Here is an 11,856-nt window from a genome sequence, read left to right as displayed (position 1 = left end):
TCAATCAGGGAACAATTCGAAGGGAGACAACTTAGTAGAAAAGCCTTTGTATAGGACGGGCCTCCAAGCCACTATATAGTACCAACGGGTTAGAAAAATCTGGTCATATTTGGCAACTTTTTTGTTTCTACCCCAATCCCAAAAAGGACACCCACCCTTGAAAGAGCACGTCCAAAACTGTCCAGAAATTAAGGACGAGGACATCCCCAAGGTCAAGGTCAACCGCTATGCCTACATGTCACCTGGGGCCTTTGAATAGGAACACCAAGCCACTATATAGGAGCGGGCCTTTGTGTGCAAGCCACTATATGGGACCGCAAGCCACTATATGGGATTTTACGTTAAAGGCCTGGCCTTTGTATAGGAAACTCGAGGGCCTCTATACGGGATAACGCGGACCCTAACCCTAACCCTACAAACCCTAACCCTAACCCAATAACCCTAACCTAACCCTAACCCTAACCCTAACCCTAACCCTAACCCTAACCCTAACCCTAACCCTAACCCTAACCCTAACCCTAACCCTAACCCTAACCCTAACCCTAACCCTAACCCTAACCCTAACCCTAACCCCAAAACCCTAACCCTAACCCTAACCCTAACCCTAACCCTAACCCTAACCCTAACCCTAACCCTAACCCTAACCCTAACCCTAACCCTAACCCTAACCCTAACCCTAACCCTAACCCTAACCCTAACCCTAACCCTAACCCTAACCCTAACCCTAACCCTAACCCTAACCCTAACCCTACCCCTAACCCTAACCCTAACCCTAACCCTAACCCTAACCCTAACCCTAACCCTAACCCTAACCCTAACCCTAACCCTAACCCTAACCCTAACCCTAACCCTAACCCTAACCCTAACCCTAACCCAACACTTGGCACTGTACTTAGAAAAAAAGCTAAGCCTAAGTTTAAAGGCCTTTGTATAGAAGCAATTCGACACTTGGAAAAAAAATTCACTGAAAAACTAATGTGCACTGACACCTCATATGCTGACACCTCATGTGCAAAATGACGGGTGCCTGGTACGCCATTAGGGACACACTCTCAAGCCGTAACAAACACCCTTCACTTGGCACTGTACTTAGAAAAAAAATCACTGAAAAGGCTAAGCCTAAGTTTAAAGGCCTTTGTATATGAAAAGTAAATGTGCACTGACACCTATGTGCTGACACTTCATGTGCAAAGTGATGGAAGCGTGGCACGCCATTAGGGACACACTCTCAAGCCGTAACAAGCACACTTCACTTGGCACTGTACTTAGAAAAAAATTTACTGAAAATGCTAAGCCTAAGTTTAAAGGCCTTTGTATATAAACTATTCGACACTTGTAAAAAAATTCACTGTAAAGCTAAGCCTAAGTTTAAAGGCCTTTGTATATAAACTATTCGACACTTGGAAAAAATTTCACTGTAAAGCTAAGCCTAAGTTTAAAGGCCTTTGTATATAAACTGTTCGACACTTGGAAAAAATTTCACTGTAAAGCTAAGCCTAAGTTTAAAGGCCTTTGTATATAAACTATTCGACACTTGGAAAAAAATTCACTGAATAGTAAATGTGCACTGACACCTTATGTGCAAAGTGATGGGTGCGTGGCACGCCATTAGGGACACACTCTCAAGCCGTAACAAGCACACTTCACTTGGTACTTAGAAAATATTTCACTGAAAATGCTAAGCCTAAGTTTAAAGGCCTTTGTATATAAACTATTCGACACTTAGAGAAAAATTTCACTGAAAAGCTAAGCCTAAGTTAAAAGGCCTTTGTATAGAAACAATTCGACACTTTGAAGTTATGCTCAGCCTAAGTTAAAAGGCCTTTGTATATAAGCAATTCGACAGTTCTAGCAGTTCTAGCCGTCCTAGACAAAAAGGCCTTTGTCCAAGCTTTAACTAAAGAGCCTTCATATAGCAGCATTTTTGCCCTAGCCTTAAAGCCTTTGTCCAAGTTCTAACCCTAACCCAAGAAATTCTCTAGGTATTTGAAGGCCTTTACATGTGACTGGTGGGCGACGAGACGACAGAGGCCTTACGGCCTTTGTCGACCCACCGTTGTAGCCTTGGTAGCGGAGTATATAGCCTATGTATAAGAATTTAACTACAAGGCCTTCGTATAAGGAAAAGGCCTTCGTATAGCGGCCTATATATAGTATTATCCTAACCCTAACCCTAACCCTAACCCTAACCCTAACCCTAACCCTAACCCTAACCCTAACCCTAACCCTAACCCTAACCCTAACCCTAACCCTAACCCTAACCCTAACCCAACCCTAACCCTAACCCTAACCCTAACCCTAACCCTAACCCTAACCCTAACCCTAACCCTAACCCTAACCCTAACCCTAACCCTAACCCTAACCCTAACCCTAACCCTAACCCTAAACCAAACCCTAACCCAAACCCCTAACCCTAACCCTAACCCTAACCCTAACCCTAACCCTAACCCAAACCCCTAACCCTAACCCTAACCCTAACCCTAACCCTAACCCTAACCCTAACCCTAACCCTAACCCTAACCCTAACCCTAACCCTCCTAACCCTAACCCTAACCTAACCCTAACCCTAACCCTAACCCTAACCCTAACCCTAACTAGGACGACCCGGCCTTTATCGTCACGTTTCAAACTTCTAATTGCCTAAGTTGAACGCGTTTGGGTCAAGGTCGAAAAAAAATTTCAAGGTCAAGGTCGAGAGTGAACCTTGCCGGTCCCCAATTTCCCACCCAAAACTCCCCACTTTTTCGGACTTAGGCGGAATTTGCAAAAATTTCCAAAAACACTTAGAAATTTTTCAAATGTTGACCTTTGACCTTGAATTTCAAGGTTAGTCCGGCTAGGGGGGACTATTAGCCGTGGGGAAATAACCCGCCACTAACCCAGCCCCCTTCCCAATAACCCACAGCCCCCCAAAAATGGGGGACGGGCCGAAAGGAAGAAAGCACCCCCAAGGGGTATACGAAAGAGGGAACCTTTTGATTTTTTCTGAGAAAGACAAAAGTAAAATTTTTGTATCGATATTATTTGTGGTTAAAGGTCGTACGACCTTGAATATTGCGGTGTTTCAAGGTCAAGGTCGCCTAAGGTCATTTTGACCTTGAAACTGAGTCATACCTTTTTTTGTCCTATACATAGTCAGTGGAGCTAGGAACACTATCCCACGTGGGTTGAAGGTCGGCGCAAGGCTAAATGTCAAGGACTTTGAGGGGTCACACCAATGGTCAAAGGTCAGAGGTCAAGGTCATTGGGTGCAAAGGTTATAGGCATTTCATTGATATTTGTAGCCTTCATATCGGGAAAGTTGTGCATTTCGGGAAAAACTTTTTTGTCCTTGATCGACCTTCATTGACCTTCACCTCAATAAATGACCTTGAAGTCTAGCCAAGAAAACCATGGTTACCATGGCAATCGGACATTGGGTTAAAGCGTTACCATGGCTTGAAGTTGGGGCCTTTGTCATGGATGTTCCCTATAAACCCTAGCCCAGCTTCTTATACAAAGGCCCATGTTCTCCTATAAACCCTAACCAGAAAATACGGATAAAGGCCGTTTTCCTAGGCTCAAACCCAACCCTTTGTTCATATACAAAGGACATATAAAGGAATGACAAATATGCTATATACAAAGGCTAATCCCATGGCTTGGGTTGCCCAACTGTCCCCTACAGAGGCTTTTGGACTAGAAAACGGGTTTGTTCCAGCTTTAGGGCCTTTATACACGATGGGTTTGACCCAGCTTTAGGGCCTTTGTACACGAGCTGCTAGGGACATGGGTTAGTTGGACTTGTACTTTTTTGACCAACCAAAGCCTTTGTATATAACGACTGCCATCACGGGTTTATGGACCAAGCTTTAAAGCCTTTGTATAGAAGCCCAAAATTCGACACGAGAGCACCCCTCTACGCCCAACACACGCCCAAAGGGAGGCACCTAGACATTCGACAAAATGACGCCCCCTGCACCCGCGCCCCCTCCCAATACCTTAGAAAAAAACCAACAAAAGAAAACGAGAACAAAGGAAGAAAGTACCCTTAAGGGGTATACACATAAGAGAGACCTGTGACTTTTTTTCTGCAACAGGGAATAAATTTTTTTGCATCGAGTTTATTGCTGGTTAGACGTCCTGGCACCTTGAACTTTATCGGGTTCAAAGGTCAGGGTCGACTGCGGTCATTTCGACCTTTAACCTAAGACCCACCTTTTATTGTCCTATACAGAGGTTTCTCTCCTAGGATACAAACCAACGGAAGAGGAAGGCCGGTTCAAGGCTAAGGGCGAAGGGTTGCGAAAGGTCAATGAGATGTTCCAAGGTCAAGGGTCAAGGTCACTTGCTGCAAAAGTTACGGGTATTCAATTTGTTTTTGTAGCCTTCGTATAAGAGAAGTTGTGCATTTCAGAAAAAAACATTTTTGTCCTTGACCGACCGTGGCCCTATCCTGTGCCCAATAAATGACCTTGAACTCTAGCCAGGAAAACATGAGTAACCATGGCAATCAGACTTTGGGTTACAAAGTTTCTATGTACGGTGCCTTCATATAGGATAACCACTATCACCCTAACCCAGTCCTATATGAAGGTCTCACCACGAGGCAAGTGTTTCCTAGTAACCCAACACCCTGACTCCACCCTGGTGCTACCAGATAGGCCTTTGTATAGCAATGAACTAGGAAACATGGGTTAGTTGGACTTGGAACATTTCCAGTAAACAATACAATATCCTTTGTATAGGATATGCTAGAACCGTTGGTTAACCATGGAGTGGGTTTACTAGGACGTCGAGGCCCCTGTATAATATGACCAAATGGCACTTCTAGTCAGTCCTATACAAAGGTTTCTGACAGTGTCCATTGTATAGGAAAGGCTAGAACCGTTGGTTAACCATCCTATATGAAGGCTTTTCTAGTCAGTCCTATACAAAGGCATTATACAAAGGCGTAAAATGCAGTGAACTCTGCGTGGGCAACACAACTGACACCAGACTGGGGTATCTCCTTTGGTGGTTTGGTTGGCCCTTAAAAGGGCCGTTGGGTGAATCTGTCTGGTCGCAGATTCACAACACCTTCATGAACACCTTGAAGGGTATGCCCTCTTGGCGAAGCTGGTAGATGACCACACAAGCATCTGCAGGCGAATAGAAAGCGAAGCCCAGATCGCCTAGAACACAACACTCAGTGGCGTCCTTGCCTCGAACAATGTCCGAGAGTCGGGCGAAACATGCACCGTCCTCTACCAGCACCAGCGTGTGCAGATCTCTGGGCTCAACGACAATATCTCTGGCGGCCATCGTTCAGTGTGTCGTTAGACGATAAAAGATGGCGCTTTCGACAAGATGGCGGTCTCTGCGTCACAAGGAACGCTAAACAACCCACCAATCCGAGCTTTCAGTTAGATCCTATATGAAGGTCTCACCGCGTGGCAAGTGTTCCCTAGTATCCTCTAACCCAACAGGCTGCCCTGACGCTACAAGATAGGCCTTTGTATAGCAATGCACTAGGAAACATGGGTTAGTTGGACTTTGACCGTTTCCAGTAAACAATACAATATCCTTTGTATGGGATATGCTAGAACCGTTGGTTAACCATGGAGTGGGTTTACTAGGACGTCGAGGCCCCTGTATAATATGACCAAATGGCACTTCTAGACAGTCCTATACAAAGGTTTCTGACAGTGTCCATTGTATAGGAAAAGCTAGAACCGCTGGTTAACCATGGCGTGGGTTTACTAGGACGTCGAGGCCCCTGTATAGTATGACCAAATGGCACTTCTAGTCAGTGCTATACAAAGGTTTCTGACAGTGTCCATTGTATAGGAAAAGCTAGAACCGCTGGTTAACCATGGCGTGGGTTTACTAGGACGTCGAGGCCCCTGTATAGTATGACCAAATGGCACTTCTAGTCAGTGCTATACAAAGGTTTCTGACAGTGTCCATTGTATAGGAAAAGCTAGAACCGTTGGTTAACCATGGTGTGGGTTTACTAGGACGTCGAGGCCCCTGTATAGTATGACCAAATGGCACTTCTAGTCAGTGCTATACAAAGGTTTCTGACAGTGTCCATTGTATAGGAAAAGGCTAGAACCGTGGTTTAACCATGGTGTGGGTTTACTAGGTAGTTGAGGCCCTTGTATAGTATGACCATATGGCACTTCTAGTCTCTCCTATACAAAGGTTTCTGACAGTATGCGCTGTATAGGAAAAACACTAGGAATCATGGGTTAGTTGGACTTAGACTTTTTTCGCGAAACCTGCTCCCGTATAAAGGCCCTCTATATGTCCCGTGTAGAGGCCTTCAAGGCCTACGTCGAAAAAACTTTGTCATTTCTTCGCGGCAAAGGCCTTTGTCGTAAATCCCGTGTAAAGGCCTTCAAGGCCTATGTACACGATCCCGTGTAAAGGCCTTCAAGGCCTTTGTCGTAAAAAACTTAGTCATTTCTTCGCGACAAAGTCCTTTGCACGGGACTGTATTTGTTCCCGTGTAAAGGCCTTCAAGGCCTACATCCGGAAAACTTAGACATTTCGTTTGCATATACATAGGCTAGGTGCCGTGCAAAGGCCCGTGGGTTCTGCACTTTGACGCATTTCTACGAAGCTGTACGAGCAGGTTCGAGGTCAAAGGCGACCACCTTTGACCCCTCGCACAGACTTGCACTTGTGTGACCTCAGACCCACTACTCCTGGGTCTCGTCCTGTGTGTTGACCTTGACCTTGACCTGTCCCCTTTATCTAATATTGCCGGTCAAAGTCGGGTAAAATCACGCCTTTCTGACCTTCAAGCGACCCGTAGAGTGTCAAGGTCAAATATTTCGAAGGTCGTATCACCACTGTAGGTTGCCCGAGCTTAGACCTTCCGCCCGGTAGTGTTGGCATTTGGATTGGTGACCGTGACCTCTACCACCGGGGGTTCGAACCTTGAATTTCAAAAACAGGTATATACGGTGGTCTCCAACCAGAACCTGGGGCAATAGGGATCATGGGTTAGGGATTCTATACGATGGCAATACCAAACAATGTTTTCACTAAGTCCGAAACCCAGACTTGGGTCATACTATACAAAGGTATCTTCATATAACGAAAAATGTCAATGTTCACTGACACTTCATGTGCAAGGTCATTGGTGCGGGCTACGCCCTTAGGGACACACTCTCAAGCAGTAACAAGCACCCTTCACTTGGCACTGTACTTAGAAAAAAAGCTAAGCCTAAGTTTAAAGGCCTTTGTATAGAAGCAATTCGACACTTGGAAAAAAAATTCACTGAAAAACTAATGTGCACTGACACCTCATGTGCTGACACCTCATGTGCAAAATGACGGGTGCCTGGTACGCCATTAGGGACACACTCTCAAGCCGTAACAAACACCCTTCACTTGGCACTGTACTTAGAAAAAAAATCACTGAAAAGGCTAAGCCTAAGTTTAAAGGCCTTTGTATATGAAAAGTAAATGTGCACTGACACCTATGTGCTGACACTTCATGTGCAAAGTGATGGAAGCGTGGCACGCCATTAGGGACACACTCTCAAGCCGTAACAAGCACACTTCACTTGGCACTGTACTTAGAAAAAAATTTACTGAAAATGCTAAGCCTAAGTTTAAAGGCCTTTGTATATAAACTATTCGACACTTGTAAAAAAATTCACTGTAAAGCTAAGCCTAAGTTTAAAGGCCTTTGTATATAAACTATTCGACACTTGGAAAAAATTTCACTGTAAAGCTAAGCCTAAGTTTAAAGGCCTTTGTATATAAACTGTTCGACACTTGGAAAAAATTTCACTGTAAAGCTAAGCCTAAGTTTAAAGGCCTTTGTATATAAACTATTCGACACTTGGAAAAAAATTCACTGAATAGTAAATGTGCACTGACACCTTATGTGCAAAGTGATGGGTGCGTGGCACGCCATTAGGGACACACTCTCAAGCCGTAACAAGCACACTTCACTTGGTACTTAGAAAATATTTCACTGAAAATGCTAAGCCTAAGTTTAAAGGCCTTTGTATATAAACTATTCGACACTTAGAGAAAAATTTCACTGAAAAGCTAAGCCTAAGTTAAAAGGCCTTTGTATAGAAACAATTCGACACTTTGAAGTTATGCTCAGCCTAAGATAAAAGGCCTTTGTATATAAGCAATTTGACAGTTCTAGCAGTTCTAGCCGTCCTAGAAAAAAAGGCCTTTGTCCAAGCTTTAACTAAAGAGCCTTCATATAGCAGCATTTTTGCCCTAGCCTTAAAGCCTTTGTCCAAGTTCTAACCCTAACCCAAGAAATTCTCTAGGTATTTGAAGGCCTTTACATGTGACTGGTGGGCGACGAGACGACAGAGGCCTTACGGCCTTTGTCGACCCACCGTTGTAGCCTTGGTAGCGGAGTATATAGCCTATGTATAAGAATTTAACTACAAGGCCTTCGTATAAGGAAAAGGCCTTCGTATAGCGGCCTATATATAGTATTATCCTAACCCTAACCCTAACCCTAACCAACCTAACCCTAACCCTAACCCTAACCCTAACCCTAACCCTAACCCTAACCCTAACCCTAACCCTAACCCTAACCCTAACCCTAACCCTAACCTAACCCTAACCTAACCCTAACCCTAACCCTAACCCTAACCCTAACCCTAACCCTAACCCTAACCTAACCCTAACCCAAACCCTAACCCTAAACCCTAACCCTAACCCTAACCCAAACCCTAACCCTAACCCTAACCCTAACCCTAACCCTAACCCTAACCCTAACCCTAACCCTAACCCTAACCCTAACCCTAACCCTAACCCTAACCCTAACCCTAACCCTAACCCTAACCCTAACCCTAACCCTAACCCCAAACCCTAACCCTAACCCTAACCCTAACCCTAACCCTAACCCTAACCCTAACCCTAACCCTAACCCTAACCCTAACCCTAACCCTAACCCTAACCCTAACCCTAACCCTAACCCTAACCCTAACCCTAACCCTAACCCTAACCCTAACCCTAACCCTAACCCTAACCCTAACCCTAACCCTAACCCTAACCCTAACCCTAACCCTAACCCTAACCCTAACCCTAACCCTAACCCTAACCCTAAACCCTAACCCTAACCCTAACCCTAACCCTAACCCTAACCCTAACCCTAACCCTAACCCTAACCCTAACCCTAACCCTAACCCTAACCCTAACCCTAACCCTAACCCTAACCCTAACCCTAACCCTAACCCTAACCCTAACCCTAACCCTAACCCTAACCCTAACCCTAACCTAAACCTAACCCTAACCCTAACCCTAACCCTAACCCTAACCCTAACCCTAACCCTAACCCTAACCCTAACCCTAACCCTAACCCTAACCCTAACCCTAACCCTAAGGCACGGCATGGAAGTCACGTGCTACGTTCCCGCCAAAATACGAATTGACTAGTTATAGTTACCCATGACCTTCGGAAAAAGTGTCCATCTTAATATTAACAAGCGGAATTTGGTTATTGTTTATAGTACATGTAGCACTGTTTCCATGAAATGCAATTTTGAAATAACTATTTTCAGTCAAGAGCATCTCCACATTTAAGACAGTTTGTAATTCATATCGTGGTGCCTGGAACATAAGCCCCGATTTAGTTAATCAATTTAAAGCAGTTCCATAATGCTAATGATATGGATTTCATGAAATGCATGTCGCCCAAAACATGTTTTATGAATAATAAGAATGGAACAGTTTGGACCCTATTCCGCAAGTCTAATAGTAGTCCCTTTTTGTTTTGACTGAAAAATATACCTAATTTTTGACAATGATAGGCACTTTATTTTCACGGTGATATTGTCAGAAGCATTTCGAATGCTGAAAAAGAAGATAAGGCAAGACAATAATGCATACCAACAGTTAAATTTTACCAGCTCATAGCCTTAAATAGTCTCACTATTCTTTATTACGTATTTAGCAATTTTAACCAAAAAAAAAAAACAGTTTTAGATGCAAACTTGCTTCGGCGACGGGACAATTCAACTGAGAAATATGTATAATTTCTAGTGTACAGGAGTTTTATTGAACATTTGATTTTTTCGTAACGTCTTTGTTATCAAATCAACACAGTCCTCATAAAACAACGCAACGTGTGTGAAACTTGCAAGAATCAGATACCTTTCTGTCAATGTCGTAACAAATGATATAATACATTGGTGCACGACACAGTGAAATTATGGTACATTCTTTGTTCCAGAAACTGTTATATTTAAACGCATTAAGTTCCAAATTCTGGATATTTGTTTACCTTTCATGGAAAATACGTTTCAAAGTTGGATGGCCTGATTTAAAGTTCGAAACATCCATTTTAAACATCATGTCGCATTCTTTCAGACTAATTGAAAAACTGTTGTCCCATCTCGATAGAGGGAAAGTATGTATGTAACTTTTGTTAAATGTCTGTCTGCAAAACGTATTCAGCTCATTCAAGATATGTTCAAAGTAACGAACTTCGCCAGTGAAGTCATTCCCTTCTTTTTCTATCCTTTGGTCAAGTTCTTTTGAAAAATAATTATAAATTCCATAGTCCAAACTGTTTGTAGTTCTAAGGTGTTCTGTCTGCTTTTCATTAAGAAACACTGGTATATGATTATTTGTCTTCCTTTTTGCATATAATATATCAATGAATGACCAGTTAAGAAGTCGTTTCAAAAGAACAAGGGACGTGTTCATTCTTTCTAAAATAACTACAAGTAACAATTCAGACTTCAGATTATTTAAACATTTTTGAAAATGATACTGATCAATATTTTTATTGTTTATTCCAAAGAAATAGGACATTTTATTCTGCATTCCGTACTTTGATGTATTGCTCACAATTTCATCGATAAAACTTTGTGCAGAAAGTCCCATCTGTTTTCTTAATGCCTGTTTTTGTTTATCATAGAAGGTCTCACTGATAATCCTCTGTCCTGGTTCACGTACACTTCCAATTATGGCTGGATCACGAACGATATGAGTGAAAAAGTGATAGTTATATGTTGTGTGTGAGGCAAAAATATCAAAATGTTTCTTTTGCTCAATAAAACATTTTGCTGAGGTTTCGTTATAAAAACGTCCCGATACAGAAATACTTTAAGATTATGTCTTATTCCGAACCTAATGAATATACATGAAAGTGTGCTTGAACCAGTCTTAGGTACTTTTATATAGCTTACTCTTTTATGTTTACCTAGTTGTATAGATTTATTTCCAAATACGTCGTTGTTGAACAGTTGTATTTTTTCTTCATGCACAAGTGTCCAACCAAAATATGTCAATACCACAAGTAACAAAGAAAGTCCAACATATTTTTCGAACCTGCAATAGACAAACAAAATCTGTATTTATATATTTTGTATGATTCAAATTAAATATTAACGCCATATTACTTCAATAAAGCCATTATATTATAAAACAAAGCTATAAGAATCTTTAAGCGGATATTTACATTTTTGCAGTCCTATATTATAAAGCAATGAACAGTATGCAAAGGGATATATACCTTAATGTCTAATGACGAAATGGTCACAGCTGATTTCCTGGTTAAAATTGTAAGGAAAGAGCTAAATGTGAAGTGTTGGGTGTAGTCAAGTCTAAAGAACTAGAACGCATTCATCTAAAGTTTGCAAAAGGATACTAAATGTTAAGCAGACTTCAAGCAACGCTAGCATATACGGTGAATTAGGGGGGTATCCTTTATATATAAACCGTTACGTTAGAGCTATCAAATATTGGTTTAAGATTGTTAATACTGATAGTTGCATTTTAAATGCTTTATATTCTGTATCATTGATAGACTGTAATAATGGGAAAACTAACTGGAGTAGCCAAATCAAAAACCTTTTGTACTCAACTGGTTTCGGATATGTTTGGGAAAATCCATTATGT

General features: G+C 42.3%; 1 protein-coding gene across 1 annotated transcript; it reads right to left on the bottom strand.

Moving 5' to 3' along the window:
* Nucleotides 1-9,340: 9,340 nt before the first annotated feature.
* LOC128553410 (galactosylceramide sulfotransferase-like) lies at nucleotides 9,341-11,434 on the bottom strand. The gene is made up of 2 exons (XM_053534552.1): nucleotides 10,235-11,434; nucleotides 9,341-9,561 (listed from the first exon to the last, which is right to left on the bottom strand). Exons 1-2 carry the CDS (start codon nucleotides 10,837-10,839, stop codon nucleotides 9,531-9,533), a joined length of 636 nt encoding a protein of 211 aa, XP_053390527.1. The 5' UTR covers nucleotides 10,840-11,434; the 3' UTR covers nucleotides 9,341-9,530.
* Between the last annotated feature and the right edge of the window lie 422 nt (nucleotides 11,435-11,856).

Source organism: Mercenaria mercenaria, unplaced genomic scaffold (assembly GCF_021730395.1).
Source record: "Mercenaria mercenaria strain notata unplaced genomic scaffold, MADL_Memer_1 contig_3797, whole genome shotgun sequence".
NCBI lineage: Eukaryota > Metazoa > Mollusca > Bivalvia > Venerida > Veneridae > Mercenaria > Mercenaria mercenaria.
The sequence above is the reverse complement of the archived record's forward strand: the minus strand, read 5'-3'. Positions and strand labels throughout refer to the sequence as shown.